Source organism: Nannospalax galili, unplaced genomic scaffold (assembly GCF_000622305.1).
Source record: "Nannospalax galili isolate Female #2095 unplaced genomic scaffold, S.galili_v1.0 scaffold555, whole genome shotgun sequence".
NCBI lineage: Eukaryota > Metazoa > Chordata > Mammalia > Rodentia > Spalacidae > Nannospalax > Nannospalax galili.
Genome location: NW_008335583.1, coordinates 631014 through 655344, shown reverse-complemented (window position 1 = coordinate 655344; position 24331 = coordinate 631014). Strand labels below are relative to the sequence as shown.

The 24331-nt window shown below is 37.2% G+C and overlaps 1 protein-coding gene across 1 annotated transcript in view; it reads right to left on the bottom strand.

The window, feature by feature from the left end:
• LOC103731944 (protocadherin Fat 4-like) overlaps positions 1–24331 on the bottom strand; it is a 165277-nt gene that overhangs the window by 10766 nt on the left and 130180 nt on the right. The window contains 6 exon segments of the mRNA XM_008830446.3: positions 747–964; positions 2997–3121; positions 6202–6381; positions 7307–7392; positions 11510–11817; positions 16647–16751. Of these exon segments, the coding sequence (XP_008828668.1) occupies positions 747–964; positions 2997–3121; positions 6202–6381; positions 7307–7392; positions 11510–11817; positions 16647–16751 (1022 nt within the window).

The window sequence follows — 24331 nt, the reverse complement described above, 5'->3', positions numbered from 1 at the left end:
ACATACACGTGCATGCCTGCAAAATCTTTTAAAAAATGATTTGTGGAGCCAGGCTTGGTGGTGCACACCTTTGATTCCAGCACTTTGGAGGCAGAGGCAGGTGAATCTCTGTGAGATTGAGATCAGATTTGTCTACATATCAAGTTCCATGCTAGCTATGGCTACAGGGAGACCCTGTCTCAAAAAACACTTTAAAAAAAAAAAAAAACCTTATTTGTAGGAACCAGAAAAAAATTTTAGTTCAGTACCTTCAAAATACATTTAACTTGACAAATTTTACCTCAGTAGTGATTGGAATATGTGCTTCCAAATAAGATGAGATCATTAAAAATATTTATTATAATCTTACCGTTTAACATGCTATGTTTAAAATAATTCTCAGAGAAATAATGGGAACTAGTTTTTTCCACAACAAAGACAGGTTCTCTTTGTGCTTCACACTACTCACAATTAGGGGAACGTGATGCACTTTTTCATCAGGCAAAATGGATTGTGACGGTTCTCTATGCCCCCCCTACCTGGCTGTAGCCTCTACTCTAAAATAATGCACAAAGTGTTTAGAAACTGAGTCACTAAGATCTTAGTAACTGTCATGGCCATGGGAATATTGAGGATAGATGGCACTGGAATAGTGCCCAGCAATATTTAGAACTCTAAAAGGCTGCACAGAAAGGGATAAAACTGAAAGAGAAGGGCTTGAAGCCATGGAGCAGTGGGTCACGGGGTCAGCACAGGCTCGGCCTCACCTTCACCGTGGTATAATTGCTGCTCTCTTGGACATGGATCAAAGTGCCACTCTCGCTCCGTGTCCTGAATTTTACTTCCAGACTGTTCACACCAAAAGGCTCCAACATGGTGTCCCGTAGGCTCTGTCTTAACAAGTATTCCCGTTTCTCAGTCTGGCTCATGTGGTAGTCCAGGCGTCCTTTGCCTTCAAATGATAGGGCAGTATCTGGAGTGACAGCTGAGAGCCAAGAAGAAAGAGAAAAAACCCAAATTAAGAATCAAATGCATCCATCATACCTCTTTAGAGCATTCTCTATAGTGGCAAAAAATAAAATAAAATAAAAAGGACAAAAAGATTTAAAGATTTTAGAATTGTTGTCTCCCCCCACAACCTTACTCTGAGAAAATAATTCCCATTTGTGAATAATTACATAAATGGATTTCAAGTAGTAAGTCCATTTCAGAAATAGGAAATGTAAAACACTCTAAGACAGACATTGATCACATGGCAGAGTGACAGAAATCATAGACATTTGAAGACACAACACAGTCACCTGTTGAAATGCCCAAGTGAAAACTGCAACCTATTTCACTGCATTTCTGGAATTTTTAACCTTTATTACTTTTAGTCTTTGAATTTTAGAAATTTTGACAAATACAAATGTCTGCTCAAGGTTTGTAACTATAACTAGCATTACCTTGAGTCACTGTCATGGATCACTTCCATTCTATCACACTCTGAGAGCAGGTTCCCAGTCCAAAAGTGTAGAAGCATAACTACCATAACCACTACTATAGCTCAGGCAGAGAAATGGATGAAATAGGATCAGAGGTAGCTGTACTGGGTGTTATATTTGGAAGAGGTTAACTGTACAAGGCAAACAACTCATTAAAGGAATATGTGGGGGCTAGAGAGATGACTCAGTGGTTAAGAGCACTGGCTGCTCTTGCAGAGGCCCTGGGTTTGATTCCCAGCACACAGTCCATAACTCAAGTTCCAGGGGATGTTAAAACCCTCTTCTGACCTCCACAGGCATTGCATGACATGGGTACACTTACATACATGCAGGCAGTATACTCATACACATAAAGTAAACATAAGAAATAAAAATTTAAAAAAGGAAATATGTGGAAACATACTACTATGTTTCCATTATATTCAAGATAATAACATAGTTACGCTTTCTGCTAGATCTTTTAGTTTATATTGTATCTTAAGTGTTATCATTCATTTCTCTTCATTCTCCTATTACAAGAGCAATTAATGTCTCCTTAAAAAGTAATCAGATGCCTGAGGGTGAATTAAATAATTCAAATTAAAGCAATTCTTTAAGGCAATTAAGGCAGTCCTGTTAGATACAAAGTTAAATAGAATACACAACTTGAAATCAAAGAACATTGTCTCCAACTGATGGCTTGAATATCATTAATATCTTAATAACAATAAGATCAGGTTATAAATAGGAAATCATTAATGAGGGGATTAAAAGTAATATTTTAAAACAATTCCAATTCATTAAAAATTAAAATGAAACTTGCTTTTCATTTTAACACTGTTTAACTGATACATGACATTTTTAAACTCCATGTTCGTTCTTTGATTTAGTGTGTAAATTTTTCTGCCAACTATAAAAAAATGATCAGAGAAATATCACCCAACAGTATATGATATTGATCAATAGCCTGAATAGTTTAAAACTGCCTATCATCCCAGTAGTAACATAAAAATGATCCAATGATACACTTATAAGACGAAGGCTAAATATTTAGGGAATAAATCTTTCTTTGAAAGGATGCCATTCATCTTCAAGTTAAAAAAATTTTGATGTCATTGTATTTTATGCAATTTTCACATTTAACATTCTCAATATTCAGAATGAAAAAAATGATTTTAAGCTGAGCATGGTGGCACACAAGTTTAGTCCCAGCACTTTGGAGGCAGAGGCAGGCAGATCTCTGTGAGGTCCAGGTCAGTCTGGTCTATATAGCAAGTTCCAGGCCAGCTGGGGCTACAGGGAGACACTGTCTCAAATACAAAACAAAGCAAAACAAAGCAACAAAACAAAACAAAATTAAAACACCACGAACAGCAACAAAAAGAAAAGATGATTTTAGAATGCAGTCATATATGTATGTGAGGTTTGTGTTTTCTTGGGGAGGCAGAATGCAGCCATGTATGTATGCATGAGGGGTTTGTGCTTTCTTGGGGAGATGGGATGAAGTCACGTATGTATGTGGGATTTGTGCTTTTCATGGGAGGTGAAACTTACACTTTTCACAGAGTTTCCCGGTCAGACCCTCGGAGCAGACACACTGTCGCCAGGACCAGAAGTCCACACACGTGCCTCCATGTTGGCAGGGGTTGTGAGCACAGGTGCCTTCCAGTCTAGGACACCTATAAGAAAACCACAGAAAAGAACCATTAAGCACAAAATGGTAAGAAAGGAGCTTTTCCAAACAGACACAGACTTTGATCAGTACATTTAATTCCAGGAAGGTATATAGCAGTTATAGGAAGCTCACTATTGAAACTAAATCACAGAAACCAATGATACAGAAACCTAGTAAACACAATCTGCCTTTGCCTCACACCACAATAGGTAGAGTAAAATACATGGAAAGTGGCTAAGTACAATCCTCTTTAAAGCACCTTGGTCCAGAAACACTTTGTTAACATGATCTGGGGTCACATATTTACTTCACTCCATGTGTACTCCACAGAGACATTCATAATTAAGGTCTATTTACTGCCCACTTATATGCCAAGTATTATATCAGACATGGACATAAAGTAATGAAAGAAATCCACATATTCAGAGTGAATGTCTTCCTGTGTGAATGACAAACAATAAAGAAAAGTAGAGGCATTATCTGCTAGAAAGAGACAATCTGTGAAAAGATTTAGAGTGAAAGGGGTTAGGAGGCTCCTTTATTTCTAGAATAGAGGTGTGGGAAGGGTGCTTTTGTATTGATACCCAAAGAAAGTAAGGATTTATAGGATCATTCCAAGCAAAGAAACAGCAATAAGAGCGTCCCACTGTGAACACAGATCACAGTATCAGAGAAACACCAGCGAAATGGAAGAGGATGTGGATAAGATCAGGAGTTAAAGGGCAGGCCATATCAGGAAAGCTCTGTCAGTCAAATAAGAACTTGACTTTGAGTCTCAACAGGAAGGAAGGAATGCTGTTTCATTTTGTGAAGAGAAATGACATGTTTCAAAAATGTCATCAGGTTGCTGTGAACTGGTTATAAATAAGGACAGAAAAGGAGATCTTAATCAGGAACCCAGCAGCTATGGCTAAGTAGATTTTCATCCAAAATATGTACACAATATATATTTTAAGAGAAAAATAAAGTATAATATCTCAAAAGTATTTGAGTGAACATGAAGAACAATATAGTAGGGAGTCCACCAAAGGACTGGTGGGGGTCAGCAATCACACTTTGTTTCTCTGAACTATTAAGTGCACTTGTGTCATGCAATGCTTGTGGAGGTCAAAAGAGGGCATCATATTCCCTGGAACTGGAGTTACAGATGGTTGTTAGCTGCCATGTGTGTGATGGGAATAGAACCCCGGTCTTCGAGAAGAGCAGCAAGTGCTCTTAACAGCTGAGCCATCTCTCCAGCCCTCAAATTAAGTTTTATGCATACCTGGTAGTTATCATTTATAAACAATGCACCAGGTTCCTTTCATATGAGATGTGCACTTGACTCTTTAGCTTACAAACAACTCTTTAAGACAAATAAAAGCACACACATTCATGCACACACACACATACATATTTTCTTAGTCTTCAGAAAATAGTGTTATTCTAATCGAATATCACACTTTGGGTTAGAAAGATGCTGTAATCCCAGTACTGGGGCAGGGGGCAAGGAGGATCTCTGGGGCTCATTGGCCATCCAACCTAGCCTACTTGGTGAAATTCAAGCAAATGAGAGCCCTGTCTTTCTTAATACAGTTAAATTTTTAAGAATTTCATACATGTGTATTATATGTACATCATTTCCAACTACTCCATTTCATCCTATTTCCTCTCAAATTTGTGATCTTTTATTATTACTGTTACACACACACACACACACACACACACACAACCTAAGTCCCTTTAGTTGTGCTCATGTGTACATGTGTTTAGGACTGACCATTTACGATTCGATAACCTGTCAGGTAACTAGTTCCTGGAGAAAACTGATTCTCCTTCTCTCAGTATCCATTGATTGCCTGTAGCCCTTCATGTAGAGGTGAAACTTTATGAAATTTCCCCCATCCTCTATGGCATGTCAAATGGTGGTATCATTATGTAGTTCTTGTTTAGGAAACCATATTGTAGAGATTTCATGAATACAGCTTTCATGTCATGTCTGGAAGATACTGTCTTACCAGGTAGGCATCAGTATCCTCAGGCCTTTACAATCTTTCCACCCCCTCTTCTACAATGTTCCCATAGTGTAAGGATTGCATTTTAGATATATCGTCTGGAGATGGGCACCCCATGGGAAGAGACCATGTCTTTAAAAACAGGGTGGACAGCTCCTGAGGACTGACAACCAAGACTGTCTTCTGGACCTGACACACATGTATAACTACACACACCCACAAAAACACAAACATATATACACTCATATGAACACAAATCTCAGTTTAAGGCCAAATAACATTTCTCAGCTAGAAATAAATATTTAATATGTAAAAATATTGAGTATCTGTAGGAATTTGGATAAATTCATCTTTTGATGCTCAGTAATTACTTTTGCATTTGGTTAAGTTTTAGAGAACAAGAGACTGAAGAGTAAATGTCCCTGGATAAGACTTCTGTATTAAACCTCATGGACCCACAGCTCAGAAGAAAGAGTGGAAAGATTGTAAGAGCCAGGGTTGGTGCATAAACATAAGGAAACAGAGGCTTTTTTCCCCCCTTGGTTTTCTGAGACAGGGTCTCTAGGTAGCCCCAGATGGCCTAGAACTCACTATATAGACCAGGCTATCCTTGAACTCACAGAGATCTTCCTACCTCTTCTTCCCAAGTGCTGGGACTAAAGGTGTGTGCCACCACTCCCAGCTGGAAACAGAATTTCAGACCACTGGAAACTTGTTCATATTAACTTGCAACAACGGTGACAGCATGTACAAGACCCATGCTGACTGGGCCAAAAAAATCAGCCTAGAATGAGGGGCAGCAAGCCCCAATCCTAGCCAAGGAACTATTGGCAAATAATTACTGTGGGGTGAGGGAGAGTAGAGCTTCTTTAAAGGCTAAGTAGAGTCCAGTGGATGAACTTGCACCCTAGGTCATCTTGGTATAAATGCTTGGCCAGATAGGACTTAAGATATAGGACAGAGTGCATGAAACTGGTGGGGGAGTATGGGTGTGTGTGGATGAGGGAGGGGGTCTAAATTTGATTAAGAACTATTATGTGAAAGGCATAAATACTCAATTTTTTTTTAAATGTAAGAAGTAGACTCTTACTGATCAAGAATGCCTTGTGCCGCCAAAGCCTGGCTGGGCTCCAGAGGTCTTCCATTGACTGCAAATTCCATTATGCAGCCCACAAAGTCGTGACTCTCCACATGTCCCCTCCTCTGAAGAATTGGCTCTAGGGATCTGATTCCTCCAACTGTGACTCGATTTGGCTGAACATCAAGAGTCCTATGTGAAAAAGGAAAGGTCAGGTATCAATACCATCAGAAGACATTTGAATTATCACTTGACTTAAAAGGAATGAGCATCCCAAGTCAACACCTGTTTTCTATGCAGAGACCTGCAGAAGTACCTGGTATTCATATTATAAAAATACTGAAACTTGTAAAATTATATTTTAAATTTGCCAAATTGGATGTATGATGTTGTCAGGAAGAATGAGCATCCTACTGAAGAAATGTACAGAAGCAGTGACAACTTTGATACTAAGGTCAGATTCTGTTCTTTCTCTACAGAGATGCCAGCATGCTGACAGTTGCAATGGATAATGTATCACTCTGTATCTATACTTCCTATTGTTCCTGATAAAACTGTTTAAACTTTTGATTGGCCAATGCTGTGGCTCAGTTCTAGGTGTTATTAAAAAAATACACCTTAAATGCTACATATGTATCTGAAAGAGTCATGATGAGCACCCTACACTTCTTGCAGAGCTAGGGTGCCAAGCAAGTGTTTTATGAAGAAAATATTAAACAGCTCTAGATATATTAAACATTGTTTTCCTTAGTTTTACCCTCAAATTTATCAATACAAGACTTTAAAAAAAAACATTTATTTTTATTTATTTATTTATTTATTTATCTATTTATTTATTTATTTTTGAGACAAGGTCCCACTATAGCCCCAGGTACTGGGAACTCTCTGCCTCTGCCTCCCAAGTTCTGGACTAAAGGTGCGTGCCTGTGCCACCATACCCAACCAGTTCATGACTTTTAACATAACATTAACATAATACTGAAGTGATTATTAGCTGTTTTATAGTATGAACATCACTTTGAAGGAGTATACTATTATGCAAATTTTATATTATTTTAAATTCACGTATATCTTAATTTCACATAATGATAAGAATAATGCTTTGGGTTTTACTTACCAATCATCTGAAACTGCCACATTACTGACAGTGCAATATCCTGGCTCTTGGTTCTCAGAACAAGAATCCACAGTTAAGGAAGCTGCCTGTAAACAAGAGAGGGAGGCAGTTACAGTGGGCCCTATGGACACAATGAACCTTCCCAGCTATCATCACCTGCATGCATTTGTAACCATACAGAGCTAATCTTGAAGGTATGATTACTATGATTACTTTGATTTAATGTATATAATAACAAACCATTTAACTTACTATACATGTTAACTTATGGGCTTGTTATCTCCCTGATTTCCCTAAATCATAATTACCATTACACATAAGATGTAGGAGGCTGCTTGTAAAAAACTCCCTTCCTGCTCTCTTGTGTTATATAAGAAGGAGTTCAGAACATGGCATTAACTTTCCTAGAACTCACAGTGATTCTGGGACAACTCCATAGCACTATAATTTTGTTTTGTTTTTGCTTTTTGAGACAGGGTCTCCTTCTAGTCCTAGCTGACCTGAAACTTGAAATGTAGACCAGGCTGGCCTGGATCTCACAGACATCTGTCTGCCTCTGCCTCCCAAGTACTGGAATTAAGGGCACGTGCCACCATGTAGCAAGGGGCTACAATTTTAATAAAACTAATCCAGTATTCTAATAAGCAAAAACAGATTCAAATTTTCTTTCAAAAATTTATTCTGTCAGTCATATTTAGAAGAAGATTATGAAGACACAGTATATATAGTATAATGGCAATTTGTGAAATTATGACAGCAGTTTATGTTCCTTTAGTACTTGTATTAAAGTTGAACACTGTGACAAAGTAGAAACATCAAATATATGCCAACATTCATGTTAAGAATGATTATTTTGGGGCTAGAGAGATGGCTCAGCAGTTAAGAACACTGCTCTTGCAGAGGACCCAGGCTCTATTCCCAGCATCCACATGGCAGCTAACAACCATTTTTAACTCCAGTTCCAGAGAATCTAATGCCCTCTCTGACCTCTGAGGGTATTGCACCACATGGGTGCACCCACCTATATGCAAGCATTACAATCATACACATAAAATAAAAATAATAAATAATGAAAAAGAATTGTTTTCAAATGACATTAGCCCATGCCTGTATCAACAGAATGCATTGCTACACAGAAAAAAACCTCTTATTGTTTTACAAGCTATTATATGAAGTATTCATTGTAGAGACCACTAAAGTTCATAAACTAGACAGCATTTTATGACTATCAATGAATAGTCTAGGAACAAGGAAAATAAGCAAATAGTATTATATGTTGGGCATTCTTAAGATATAATATTTTTTTCTACTTTGTAAAAAGCTTGGCACTAAAAATCAAAGAAAGAAAATGTGAAAGGATGATTAATTTGACTAGCAGTTCATGCAATCAGAGTTAAATGCTTCTTTTACTGTTGAATTTTCCAACCAGCACTGCTGTAAACTGAGATGTCTCTCGCCTGTCTCCACAATGATTAAAAGCTTTAGAGCCTAATGTTTTTGCCAGTTTCTAACAAAATTATTTGAAATGCAAAAAATAACAGATTCAATGTCCAGGAAGAGCTTTCTTTGGATATTTTCTGAAATAAGGGTATGATTTTCCCTATAACTGAATTAATAATGACAAAAGCATTCATTTCACATTTATTGTTATTTAAATCTTGCTGACCATGGTCAGGCTATGGCCTTCACAATGGGTCAACAGCCTCAGCAGGCTTCACAGCTGTGTCCCCACCACTGTTCCACATTTTCAAAGCCTGCATCATTCTTCTTGTCCCCTCATATGTGGAAATAGTTCTGCTTTTAAAAATTGTTTAAATCCCACTTAATGTCATAAATTTGTGTGGGGAAGGATGGAGATATGGATCAGTTAAGACTGCTGGCTACTCTTGCAGAGGGCCCTAGTTCAATTCCTAGCACCCATATGGCAGCTAACATCCATCTGTAACTCCAGATCAAGGAGATATGAAGTCCTCTAATGACCTCCACAAGTAGTGCATGACATGGGTGCATTTACATACACGCAGGCAATATACTCATACACATAAATAAAAATAATAATTTATAAATTATTATGGGGAAGAAAATTGTATAGATTCAGGAAGTGCTACGAGAACAGAACTCCCCAGTAGTAGGAGGCCTCTCATCGACACTGGCCAGAAAATTTAGCATTATTTGACATTGCTTTTGTCGTGTCTTTAAGAAAATTAGCAATTACAGGGGCACGAAAATTTTGGCTTTAAAATGAACAAAGGGGGTTGTAGCAAGAACATTTAAGGATGTTTTAAATGGTTCTGGATGTGGCTTATATGCATTCACAAAATATGAAGAAATGCAAAACATTAGGAAAAATACGTGTTTCATCAGATGAAAGAATGCTTTACTTGGTGCATCTCAGATCAATATACCCCATCAAATCTTATGGACTGTCACAGATTCAGTGTTAAACTTGGTCATTAAGATCCCAGGTACGTTTATTAAAATGATTTTAAGAATGCTAATTTTGCAGGGCTGGAGAGATGGCTCAGTGGTTAAGAACATTTTGTTGTTGTAGAAGAACCGGGTTCAAACCACAGCACCCACATGGTGCCTAATAACTGTCTGTAATAACTCCAGTCCCAGGGAATCCTACAGCCTCTTCTCACCTCCGCGGGCACTGCACAACATGGGTAAACTTACATGCAGGCAATACATGCATACACATAAAATAAAAAAATAAAACTTTAAAAAAGAATGCTAATTTTGTTGTCTTGCCTAATTTTCCTTTTTGGTGAGTAATTTAATATTTTAACCATTTCTAATCACTTCATAGGGCAAATTTTAAATCTTAAATAACAATTTCAATTTCAAAAACTCCAGGTTATAAAGCACAGAAACATTTTAAGATGGCATTTACTTATTTAAAAGCCCCTGATAGCTGTTGCAAATGGAGATGCTATAAAGAAATATTTGGGAGGACTGACAAATAAACTCCACTCTGTCATGTTGCATATGAGAGGTTTTCAGACACTGATAGGGAAAACATTATGTAATCTCCACTGAAAAGAAAAACAAATAACAAAAAATTTTAAATGTCATTATTACAATGTTAAAAACATAAAAATGGAAATATAGATTTCTTCCATATGAAAGACTTGTAAATCCAAGAAGACAACAAGGTATTTTAGAAAATGCTTCCCAACACCCTACCATACCATAGAACTCATGGTGCATCCCAATATAGTATTCCATCATGGACCTCAGGGTAAATCTTAACAACACTGTCTTATAGCATAGACCTCTCAGTTTGTCTTAACAGTGTTGTATCATTGACCTCACAGTTCATCCATTTCATAAGCTTCACAGATGACCACATAATAAGGTAGAATAAGGCTGACAAAGAATTGTTCTATTTTTCATAAGTATTAAGTTGTAGGAATAATTTTTACAATATGGACATAATTTGGTTCAAAGACTTTTACCTAACCTTGCAACCAAAAAGGATACTTTTTATAAAGTAAACAAGTTCACTGAACCAGGTGCTCCTCTTATGACTTGGCCACATGACCTTAATCCTTAAGGACTGCACTTTGCAGTCCACCCAGATAATGAGTGAATGTGGGTGTGCTTGTTTACCATATCAAAGCACTGAAAGCAGCCTGGCTTTCCCATTGAAAACAGTGAGAAAAATGGAGATGTCTGTGTGGGGGAAGTATTTTAGATGTAGGAATGAAAGGACAAGATTGACTGATGAGAATGGATCCCAGCTTCTCCTTTCTCAATCAATGTTGGAAATACTACTTCAGTAAACGAGCACAGGTTCATGAGACACCTGAAGGAACAAGTGACTTTCAGAGTTCAGATCCACTCTTGGCCTTAAAACTAAATGCTAAGTCAAGTTGTTTATTTGTGGATAACTATAATGTGGCTTAGAAAAGGCACATTGAATGTCTTTTTTTCATAAACTAGTTTGTAGAAAGAATTCTTCCCTTTGTTCTTACATTGTTTTTGCATTTAGGGCAATGGCATTTCATTAAGAAAAGCCATTTTAAATACAGTCCTAACATAGCCTTACAAACTCCTAGGAAGTATAGAGTAACACAAGTCAAAGAAATATGTCACTTATAGGCCATGTTTGTCAAAACGTCAATAAGCATACTATCATTTAATGTGAACCTCCATTCATGCCTCCCTAGGAGGTCTGATAATGGAAGATGGGAATCTCACCGTTCCTGCTCGCCGAGCGATTACAGTGTGGAAGTGTCCATCTGACACCTTCTTCATGGTGGTGAGTTTATATGTCCCACTGCCTAAGTTGTAGGAGAATCTGAGCCTTTCTTCAGCAATTTCAAGAGCCAAGAACTCTGCCCGGTCCCCTGTCTGGTTGTCGTAATTATAAAGCAACAAAGCATGACTTTTAATAGTTGCAAATTTGACATAAATATAGTTGTTATTGGGGTCCAAGCTGGGAAACTCCATATATGAAAGTTCCTCAAATCCATAGCTGTTCAGTTCGCAGTGCTTCCCAAAGACACCTGCAGATGAGGAAAAAGATGAACCAAAAGTGAATTCCAGCAGAATTTTCTTGTGCTATATAATAATAATGAATCATGCTATTTACAATTTCTTTATTTTTCTTCTTTCTCCAAATGTTGTTCAATGTAAAATGGAACCAGCACAAACTCCTGCTCTGATAATGGTGGAGCTCTTGAGCACTGGAGGCCCTGGGTTCCACCTGCAGTACTGAAAAAAGAAGAATCAAAACTATACAACTTAGAAGAGATCTCTCTTCTAAGCTGATATTGCTGGTTGCTAAGTTAGGAATTTATTTAAGCTTGCCTCTATTTTAAAAATCAAAGGCACAGTGGAATGGAGTGTGTTTGCAGAGAGCTCTTTCCAGAAACACTTTAAAAATTAGTTTGTTGATCTTCATGAATTTTAAAATACTTTAATATTCACCGAAGAGGAATGTATCTTTAAATACCATTTCAATTCAGTTGAAGATGGTCAACTTAGTTCTGACTTGAAAAAACAGTCTTCAACTCAATGACATTTTCCAGGGTCACAAAAAGACAAAAAAAGGCTGGAGAGATGCTCAGTGGTTAAGAGTACTGGCTGCTCCTGCAGAGGACCTGGGTTCAGCTCCCAGCACCCACATGACAGCTAACAATAACCCCAAACTCCAGTTCCAGGGGATGTGATGCCCTCTTCTGACCTCTGTTAGCCTTGCATAACATGGATGCACTTACATATGTGTAGGCAATATATTCACACACATATAATAAAAAAAATAAACAAAATGAAGAGTCTCTACCTACAGTGTGGGTAGTTGCTGTTTTAAGTTTTTATCTCCTTTTTGTGTTATATTTGCCTTGAGTTGATTTACAGAAGGCTGCTTTAGAGTGGCTTTTTTGTGTGTGTGAAAAATCAATGTTTCCATTTGTTTATGCTGCTTCTTTTTCCAACTTGAAAAGTAAGTTTTATTGATGTTACAATACCACGCCAAAATTCTTTTCCCACAAATATCAGTAGACTATGGGGCAAATGATTGGAAAATTAACCCATGCCAACACATCAGGATTTTGAGTCACTTTCAAAAGGTTCAGTTGCTTAATTTTAGCTTAATATCTATTCTAAAATGCATTAAATTTAGAGTAGGGGAATTTTTCAGCTCAAAGAAATGAATGTCACTATTTTACAGAGTATTTAAAACTTTACCAAAGTTACAGAAACATGGGAAATAAAGAAAAAATTTAAAGCCAGATACACTGATTTTTGTCTAATTGTTTTGACGATATCACATTTTATATCCAGACATTCTTTAAGTTAAAATAGCCCAGAAGCTGCTATAAAGTCTAGTATCAGTTATCTTGTCATTTTCTGTCCAAGCTGAGATAACGGTCATCAAAATGGCCAGAAAATATACACATCTTATTGTTTTACCTCTTAAATCAGTGTTAAAACAGGACAAAGGGATGGATCACGGGGATGATTGATGTTCTATGTAATATTATTTATGGTATAGATGTGTTTTATATCATTAATTTATAACTACTACATACTACTTATATATTTACTTGTTAAGTAATTTATATTAATAAACTAATGGTTGTTTGCATTAATCAGAAATTGGTATCTATACATTATTACTACAAGTAAAAAGAGTAACTGAAGGTAAATAACAAGCAAAGATAGATAAATTAAACAATGAATTGAAGGAAACTAGCACTATGTGATTCTTTAGGTCATCTTTTATTACATTTTAATTAATATACAAAAATTGGATAAAATAGTATTTAAATGAAGTATAGATACTGTAACTATTTGGTTTATCTTTTTATTCAAATTGATACTGTATATTCAAATATGAAATTATGTACACAGAGTCTTGTCTTTTAACTATAATGATAAAATTTAATGAGGTTTTAAAGTTTGCCTTTGAAAAACTGATCAAAATAAACAGATAAAGATCAAGAGAAATCATAAGATTTCTTTAAAGATATCTGCTTCTCAACATCCTTTACTAGTCATTTATATTTAGCAATTATGAATGTATATATGAATTATGTGCAGAACTACAGTAAGCTATATATATGTAAATGCACAGTATTTCTTATAGCAATTTTAATTTGTAGGCTATACACATGTATAGTATCTGCATTCATGTGTGACATATTGCATATATAATAATGAAGTTTTAAGAACTAAAAACTCATTCCCAGGCTATGCTGTCTTGTGAATCTGAGGCACATTATTTTTTCTAAAACACAATCTAATATATATATATATGAATAAATCTAAAAATATATTGAAAATCCAAAGAGCACATCCTTGACTGATGAGAATGTAAACAGTACAATTTTTTCCAGCTTCAAAAGTGTGGTGAAGCTGGTCTTCCTCAGGCTGCATGTGTCACCAACCAGGTGTTTATTCCAGGCATTTCCATGAGGTGCACATGTCCCTGCCTAGGGTCTCTCTTTGAGGCATTCCATCTGCCACTACATTTGTATGTATCACCTGTGTTTAATTTGAGAGGGAAAATTATATTTCCTTTTAACTCAATTGTTGCAGCGTGGAATGATGTATGGAAATTTCAAGGCTTTTTACTTTGTTTTCCTTTCTAAATGCATCTATGGTTAGCTGATATTGTGTAAATTTCAATAGTACTTTTGTGTTTTGCCACTGGAAGGAACTGGGTGGGAATCTGGACTGCCAGCTCTGTGTCTGCTGTTATTTACAAAGTCCTATGTGTCCTCCCCAGGGATGTTGGCCAGGGTGAGGGAAGATCTGTTTGGACTCCAAGGTCCACACTCCGCAAAAAGAAAAATAGTGTCTGCTGCATCAATATCCCGCAGAAAAATTTCTTGCTACTTGGTATTGATTGTTCTAAATACTCTGCTAACCGTGTAAACACTTCTATTCAGGCACTTGAATATAATTTTCCACTTTCTACTCCAATCTATTTTTCTTTCATTCCAAACACAAGATAAACCATGAAGCCTGACTGTGAGATCTAAAATAAGGGGGCTCGTTTAGAGTTTGTGAGAACATCAGAAGAAAGGTTTCAGGAGATCTGAGGTGGGCAGTTTTCACTCTGACAGACCTTTACTGTGAGCATTTTGATGCTTACAGTATCAGTATCATAAAGCAATGTTAAAGAAGGGGAATGCCAGTGATGTTCACAGACCTCATGCAAACAGTTTCTGTGTTCTAGCCATGCCATCTTGGGGTACTTGAATGCTAATTATTTTCTGACTTAAGTAAATCACTTAATTTCTGAGCCTCAGAATCATTGATAAAATTGATGGTTCACTATTAGTATTATCAATATTATCATGTTTGGGGGGGCATCATGTGCGTCACAGCATGCCTGCTCAGGTCAGGGGACAACCTCTGGCAGTCCATTCTCTCCACCATAGGTTTCAGGAATTGAGCTAAGGTTGTCAGAGTTGCTCAGCAAATGATTGTATGCACTGAGCCATCTCATCAGCCCCATAATTATGTCTTTATATTCTGTTTCTGACGTTCTTCCCAGGTTGTGCTTACTTGAAGAATGAAAACTAAATAAGAGTGTTGGTTGTTTTGTTGTTGTTTTGGTTTCTGTTTTGTTTTTGTTTTGTTTCTCAGTGAACAGCACCTGGTGCGTTTCACCTGTGACTAAAAACTGAAGTTCTCTCTCAGACCAAGCTATCCTAGGAAAACAGGAGGAAAGGCCAGAAAAACAACCTTCATCCCTCATCCTTAGAGAAAGAGATGAGGCCTCCTGTAGATAGAGTCTAGGTGAATCCTCCTCACAGGTAGAGTAACCTCAAATAAATGGAATAACCACAAAGTTATTGTAAAAGTTTCCACCCAAGCTGTTCACATAGTCCCAGCCAGGCCCATTTCTGAGTGATGTTTGAGGGCCAACTGGACAGACTTCTTTGTCCTTCCACTAAGGGAGTGAGTAGGCACTGCACAAAGCTCCTTAGCAGCTTTCACTCTCATTGGTCTGCATTTTTATCCGGACAGACTTCTTTGTCCTTCCACTAAGGGAGTGAGTAGGCACTGCACAAAGCACAAAGCTGTTCACATAGTCCCATTTCTGAGTGATGTTTGAGGGCCAACTGGACAGACTTCTTTGTCCTTCCACTAAGGGAGTGAGTAGGCATTGCACAAAGCTCCTTAGCAGCTTTCACTCTCATTGGTCTGCATTTTTATCCATTATTCAGAATTATCTACAAAAGCCCATTGTGGAAAATAACTACTTAGTTCCTAAAACAAAATATTTTGACTTTTCTTAGATATTTGAGATAGGGAATGAGGTCAAATAGTGCTTGGAGGATATTTTAATTAATAAGTTCTAGGCTAAAAGGAAGGTACCCATATGCACTTGAGGATTCATGTCCTATAAAGACAGCACTGATTCAAATACCTTGGGTTGATTTTTTTTTTCTATAATCACTAAAATGATGTATCAATAGCATTTCCATAATTAATCTTTAAAATGGTTAAACATTAAAGATTTTATTTACCACAACCTCTTGTACAAAACCATTAATATTTTCTTAATCACTATTGACCATAGTAAGAATGATAAATTAGGCACTAAAATAAAATGCCATTTTTTTGTTGTTGTTCTTTGAGACGGGGTCTTACATAGCCTCATTTGGCCTCAAACTCCCTTTGTATTCAAACATGACATAGAACATCTATCCTTTCGCCTCTATCTCCCAAGTGCTGGGATCACAGGAGCGCACCACCATGCCTAGATTATGAGGTGCTAGGGATCCAACCCAGGGCTTCATGCATGCAAGGCAGGCACATAGCCAACCGAGCTATAGCAGCAGCCCCTAGACTGACAGAACAATGAAGCTGTACTCACCAAACGGACAGTGGCAGTAGTAGGACTCCACACCACTCTGACAGGATCCACCATTGAAGCAGGGGTTGCATTCACAGTAATTGACAGAAGATTCACACATTTTTCCTAAAAATACATTAAACTTGTAAAGAAAATGCAACATACATGCACTAATAGCACTGAAGTTGACTACATGAGAAACCCCATCCTGAAAGACCATAACTCAGAGATGAGAAAGAAGAAACTTGACTCCACAACAGAGCATGCACTCATGTCTCAGAGTTGAATAACTCACTTAGATGTGCTTTATAAAAATATATGTAATACATAGGGAATAATTTCATAATCTTAGAGAAAACCCTGTTTTCAGGGAAACAGTGTAGTGAGTATATCTGAATGGTTCCTCTGCATTCATTTCCAATGCTGATGTTCACTCCGTCACCTTTGACACTCTGGGGGTGGGGAGCTGAACCTTTCAGAGTATTTTTCATTATAAAATGTTGACTCAGATTTCTTAAGGGAGAAATTAGTATTGTTTAGCTTGTCAAACTACATCTTTTCCCTGTTAAAAAAGTGTGCCTGAATTTATTACATAATTTGTGTAAAACATAATAAGAAATGAAATACATCAAACATATTTTCAAATTCCTCTCAATGTTTTTTCACTAGTAGATGATACACACTTTTTCTGAAAGGATAATATTTATGCCCCACATTTTCAGTACGTCAATATTGTTCTCCGACATCTTGTAGAATCAAATAAGTTATATGGACTGAGTGTGTATGGACCAGGCATGGGAGTGGATGGGGAAATGGAAGAGGAAAAACAGACAAGTGTCTTAGCATGGTGCACCATCTTTGTAACAGCAGAAATAACCCCACATAAAAGATAGAAGCACAATTCATAAGTGAAGGGGTCCTTAAAAGCTGTGAGCTTAGCATTGGCTGTCAAATTGGTAGTATATAGAGTTACCTGTTTCCATACTGGGTTCATTGAGGTAGGAAGACCCACTCTAAATGTGTGTGCCACCATCCCATGGGCTGGAGTCCAGGATTAAATAAAAAGTGGAAGATGGCTGAGCACCAGCATTCATCTCTCTCTCCTTCCTGACTGTGGGTACAATATGAGCAGTTGCCTTCTATCATGACTTCCCTGCCATCATGGCCTGTGAGCCAGAACAAACCTTTGCTTCTTTAAGTTGCTATTTTTAGTTATTTTAACACAGCAATAAGAAAAGTAACTAATCTGGAAGCCAATTTCTTGCCTGAGAAATGACAAAACCATGGCACAGACCAGGCGAGCTCTGCTGATTCCATATTCAGTTTTCACACAGCTGTGACTGAGTCTTCCATCTCTTGGTGGCCAAAACAGCATCTAAATCCTGTCTTGTAATGTTGTTTGTCTTTATAGAAAGGTTAATAGCTCTTCTATAAAGTAGATTTTAATGTGTTTATTAGAGTAATTCCTACTTTTCCAATTCTAATGAACTGTGAAACATTATCATTTTTAGGTAATTTCCATTTATTAAAAGTAGGATCTTGGTAGCCAGGCATTGCAGTGCACACCTTTAGTCCCAGCTCTTGGGAGGCAGAGGCGGGTGGATCTCTGTGAATTCCAGGCCAGCCTGGTCTACACAGTGAGTTCCAGACCAGCTAGGGCTATAGGGAGACCGTGTCTCAAAAAGAGGAAAAAAAAAAAAAAAAGAAAGTAGGATCTTGTTAGTGTAAGGGCTTCAGGCTTCGTGTGTGTGTGTATGTGTGTGTGTATGTGTCTGTGTGTGTGGTGTGTGTGTGTGTGTGTGTGTATGCAAATGTACCTGCATGTGTGAGCATGCACATGTGAAGGCCAGAAGTCAATGTCATGAGTCTTCCTTGATAGTTGACCAGCTTATTTTTTCAGATAGGCTCTCTCATTGAACTTGGAGTCCAGTAATTCAGCTGGCTGTCATCAGCTCCAGTGATCTGCCCGTCTCCACCTTCTCTGCCCTGGGGTTACAGATACAAGTGTCCATAGCCAGCTTTTTATGCAGCTACTGGAAAATGAACTCAGGTTCTCATGACTTGGGCAGCAGGCACTTTACAACTAAGCCATCTCCCCAGCCTTTAATTTTTGTCTTCAGTACTAGATATTGAACTTAGAGTCTACTGCATGCTAGGTAAGCACTCTACTGAGCTGCACTCCAGCCTTCTATAACGCTATCTTCTATTTCCCAAAGTGCATGTACATCTTACCCACACAGCCAGACAATACTGAGTGTAGACAATGCATTACATCATAGTAACTTTGCTTAAAACACATCCAAAGTTTTTGTTTAGCTCAGTTTGTTTTTGTGGCTTATTTCTGAAGCCACAGTTGTTCAAGTCTGACATTATAAATCTGAGTCAGGTCTTGTGGCGCTGCTGAGCCATTTCTGTGCATCACAGAAACACAAACACAGCATTTTTCCTTCATAAACAGCATTGGTCACATCTTACAAGGCAAATCACACAGCTAACATTTTCATAATGTTCCTGAATTCTAAGGGGAGGAGATGAAAATAAACAATTTAGAGGCATCAAAATTAGGTTGTAAGTGTGGCTGGAGTGAGATGCAGGCCAGACCACTTTACTCTAAGTTTGTTCTGAATGTCACACCACAGCAGCTGTTTCTTAGAAGCACTTTGTTCTACCTTGCTTTCCAACTGAATAAAGGACACACAGTTTTAGAAGTGTGGTTTATTTTTTCCTTATTACAGTACCATCTTTTCCCCATAGAGATTTAAATAAGACCAATTGGATCAAGTGTTTCTTATTTATTTCCCATCAAGAAAGTCACATCATTCCTTTCATTCATTTCTTTCACTATGAGAGAAGACATGGTTCACATGTGCTGAGGGAGTAAGCACCTTTGACTTCCTACTTCCTTTCTTTCTCTGAATGCTGCTGTTACAGCACTGCTAAAAGTAGTATATGCCTTATATATGTAGATAGTCAAGATCAGCTTCATATCTCAGCAACACATTGGTGGGTTACAAACTACAAACCTCCCTTCTTAAAGACAAGAGACTCAAGGCCTGGACTATCAAGAATTTGGGCTTCCGTGCTCTCTAAAAAACAGTAGGAGTTTAAAACTCAAGTTGTTGATCCTGTGAAATTCAACTCTAAGGGCTGGAAAGATGGCTCAGTAGTTAAGAACACCTTCTGCTTTTCCAAAGGCTGGAGTTGGGTTCCCAGTTCCCTTGTCAGACAGCTCACGACCTCCTGTGGCTCTAGCACCAGGATGTCTAATGGCATCTTCTGAATTCTGCAGGCACTTATGCTCACAGGCACATATCCCCATAGAGACATGCACACATACATGGAATTAAAAATACAGCTTTAAAAAATAAGTTCAACTCTAACTTGTTTCTAATCCTGCTGTAAATACCACCTTTTAAAGTTTATATTTAAAAAACAAAATAAATTCTGGTGTTTTCTTTTGTGTATGTGTGTTTTATATATTCCTTATCACTTAACTGTGGTACTTTCACATAGACATCTGAGTCTAATTTAAATATAAGCTTCAGGCTATTTCCATTAGTTCAAAGAGGAGTGGGAAAACACCCTAAAATGAGCACGATTTACTCATTCAGTTAAAAATATACAGTGACTACAGTAGTGGCCGAAGTTGCAAGAATTTAAAAATATGCTGAGGATGAGTATCTTGAAAATGTCTCATTCTTTAATTATACCATTACAGACATGTAAAATTTTCATAGAAAACAAATTCCATTTTTCATTCAGCATTTTAATTTAAAGAAGTTTCATTTTCTTGGCATTTTTATTAGGAGACAATAATAAAATATATAAAGTAGCTTAGTGAGGAGTTAAATAATGAAAATTATTACTGAGTTTGGCAAATAATACTCTTCTTTTTCCCATTAGAGTATATGAATTATTTTTCATTTGAAAAATTTAGTTTTGAGTTCTCCGTTTGAGTAAAACGTATTTAAAATTCATCATCCCAAAGAGTTATCACACTAAATTAAAAAACACAGTTTGAAAACCCAATGCTTAAGTTTAAATTAGTACTTAAAAGAACCTTTGTCTTTTGTGTGAGGAAAGGGTTTCATGATTTTTTTAAAAATATTTTATTTATTATTTTTTATGTTTATGAGTGTATTGCCTGCATGTATGTGAGTGCATCCGTGTAATGCAGCACCTTGAAGGTCAGAAAAGAGCTTTGGATTCCCCTGGAACTGGAGTTAAGGACGGGTTCTTAGCCACCCTGTGGGTGCTGGGAATCGAACTCGGGTCCTCTGCAAGGGCAGTCAGTGCTCTTAACTACTAAGCTATCTCTATTTTACTTGAAATCTAGAGAAAGCCACTGAATGCATGCTCCTCAGGTTTGGAATGCTCATACTCTGTTACTCAACTAGAAACTGACAGCAAACTCCGAATTGTTCTGCGTAGGTCTGCAGATAAAATGCCACCATTAATGACCTAAGGATAGCCAGAGAGCACAACTCACTGAGCATGCTCCTGGTGTGATATGCTGATGTTACAGCACTTTCAAACAAATTCTTGCAACTCAATTAGAAATTCTTGACAGTACCTTGAAGCTTGGCAGTGCTCTGACAAGACTTGTTCAAAGAAAGAATCCAGCTTCTGTAATTCAAAGAGTCATTTCTCTTAGGATGTGTTAAATGTCACAGCAAGTGTTTAGAAGAGCAAATTAATTTCACTGCTTTGACAGCTGTCCATTAATTGTGCTGACATTCACTATTTATCATAGACAGATGGAGAGGTGCTTCAGGTTGTAAAGATTCTGAGCATGTGGGGAATGGGAACTTCCAAAGATGGAAATAAATTCATGGTAGTTAGGTGAGTATCCACATAACTTCCAATTTAACTTGTAATTATAATTATTATTATGTATTTAATATTATAATTATATAATTATAGTAATACCTATCATTATAGAATTTATAATTTAAACTTATAGAAAAGACCTAGTTAAATCTGCCTGATATGGGGCAGAAGATGGGAGGATATGTTGAACACAAACTGACCCTGTTGGGATTGCCTGCATTTAACAAGGCAGTCTTCAGGGTTTGCTTGTCTAGATTCTACATCTTTTTGTTAGATAACTGGAGTGCAGCTAAGCTAGTTTTTAGCTGTTAAATTGGACTGTGACATATATCCTATAGTTCAAGGGACCTTCAATTTATTGTCTTAGAACATATTTATTCTTGATTACCATGAGCATTGTTTCATTTCTTACATTGTTTCATTACGTACAGAGAGAAGAACTATCAAAATCTGTTTTTTATGTAAATTACTTTATTGACATACAATTTATTATAAATAGAATATGTTACTAATTCTGAGGATGTGTGCTTCAAGATCTTTTAAAGTTAATTTAGCACAAAGTAGCTATTTTTGCAACTGTGCAAATGTTCCCATCATGGGAAAGATAGCATCAAGAAATTTAGTCCACCAAAGTGTATTTTTCAATAGAGTTATGGTTTTTACACCAAAACAAGAGCAAAGTACCATGTGTTCATAGAAGCTTCCAGAAGGAGAAGCTAAAAATAAAAGTTTATCTTATAAAAGCATGCACAAATGCAATCTCAATAAAACTAAAAATGATTATGCTTAAAGGCACATGTAATATTCATGATAAGTTTCTTTTCAAATAAATGCTAACTTTCTGAAGAACTGTCAGATCTCAGTTTCTGGAAGTCTAAGATAAGAAAGTCCCTAATGCAGCACTGTGTCAGCTAAGAGCTAAGCCAGCTGCTTAACCCACCCATGGAAATAAAGCCAAAACAGAAACTGAACCCTTTAGCCTGTTGTGATTTGAATGTGCAATGTCCCCTACAGGCTCAGCTGGTGGCACTGTTTGGGGTATGAAACTTTTAGGAGGTGGAGCCTCGGTAGAGGAAATATATCACTGGGGGTTAGTTTTGAGGTTCTATAGTCTCACATGAAAGTGATTGGCCAGCCTCATTTCCCTGCTATGACGGCTTCCCCAGCATGATGGACTGTATACCTTCCGGACCTATAAGCCAGTGAATTCTGTCCCAACAACAGAAAAGTAGCTAATCAGCTTCTCTTACTGGAGTTGCTCTTTTTTTAAAAAAAAAAAAAATTTATTTATTATTTTTATTTTATGTGTATGCATGTGTTGCCTGCATGTAGATAAGTGCACCTGTGTCATGCAATGCCTGCGGAAGACAGAAGAGGCTCTTGGATCCCCTGGAACTGGAATATGGACAGTTGTTAGCTGCCATTTGGGTACTGAGATTCGAGCCTGGGTCTTCTGCAAGAACAGTCAGTGTTCTTAACCACTGAACCATTTCTCCAGCCCTGGAGTTGCTCTTCTATATCATAACTATGCACAGATTTCTTTTCTATTCCATGGCTCTCTTATTATGTAATTATCCCAGAACTCGCATATGACACTGAGCTTCTGAAAAAAAAAAATGCCTCTTACTCTTTCCATTTTGTGAAAGCATTGTTTGGCAAGGTCCTTAGGAAAATTGCTGTGCAGCCTGTAAATAAATTTTTATGTCTGGAAAAAGTACTATTTATACTATAAATTGATACAAAAGTAATGAATGGACACATTTCATTCTGTCCTAAAATAGGAGGACTTGTTTCAGAACACTTAACATGGTAATAAATCTACCACATCATTCCAAAAGCCACACCTGACATGCACCTAGATGTGTGGAGGTGTGTGGAAATGTTGAAGGGGCCATACATTAATCATGTTATAAATGATCTAGATTGAGAAACATGCTTTGTCTGTTGACTGTGTTAACAACAGCCTTCACTCCCAGGAAGGACACAAGGCCTACAATGTGCTATGCTGCAAACTGTAAACCTGTTGGTGGGAAGATATGTGCTAAGAAGGCTGTGCCTTAGTCCTTAGTAGACTACAGCTGTGCTTTCTAATTAGTGCTCTACTAAATGCATGACTAAGCAAAAAGAAATACTGGGTTACAGTTAGTATGCTGATATTTTTTTCTGCAATATCATCTGGAATTCTGAGTTATGAATAATACAAAAAATAAGTTTGAATTACTGATGTATATTGACAGTGGATGTGATTTTACATCTTTATTAAATCCCGTGAAAACCTAGAAAGTATTTTTTTACATGCTCTAAGTTCCAAGAAACTTACTAGATATTTTTCTGGTACTCAACACAGCTAATCAAAAGTCTATTTAGTAACATAAGATTTAACTTACAAGAAATTCGCTTACACAATGAATCTATTATCATCAGTCTTGCATGCCAGTTTGATGGGATTGAGAATCACCTAGGAGACACACCTCAGGGTATGTCTGTAAACACTTTTCTATAGAGGTTTAACCAAGGACGCTGAATGTGTGTGGCACCATTCCATGGTCTGGAATCCTGAATGGAATTAAATGTGAAAATGATCAGACATTCATCTCCCCCTGCTTCCTGACTGTGGATGCATTGTGACTAGCCACCTTACCTTCCTTCTGTCATACTTTCCACACCATGACAGACTGTACCTGCAAATTGTGAGCCAAAATAAACCTTCTCTCTTAAATTGTTTTTGCCAGGTATTTTATCATAGCAATGAGAAAAAATAATTAGCACAGACACATAAAGGAAGTGTATGTGGATAAGTTATAGTCTTGTTATTTTAAATTTTTTTCTTTTGTTTTATTTCTGGTATCCAATAATAAGAGATTAGAAACAAATTA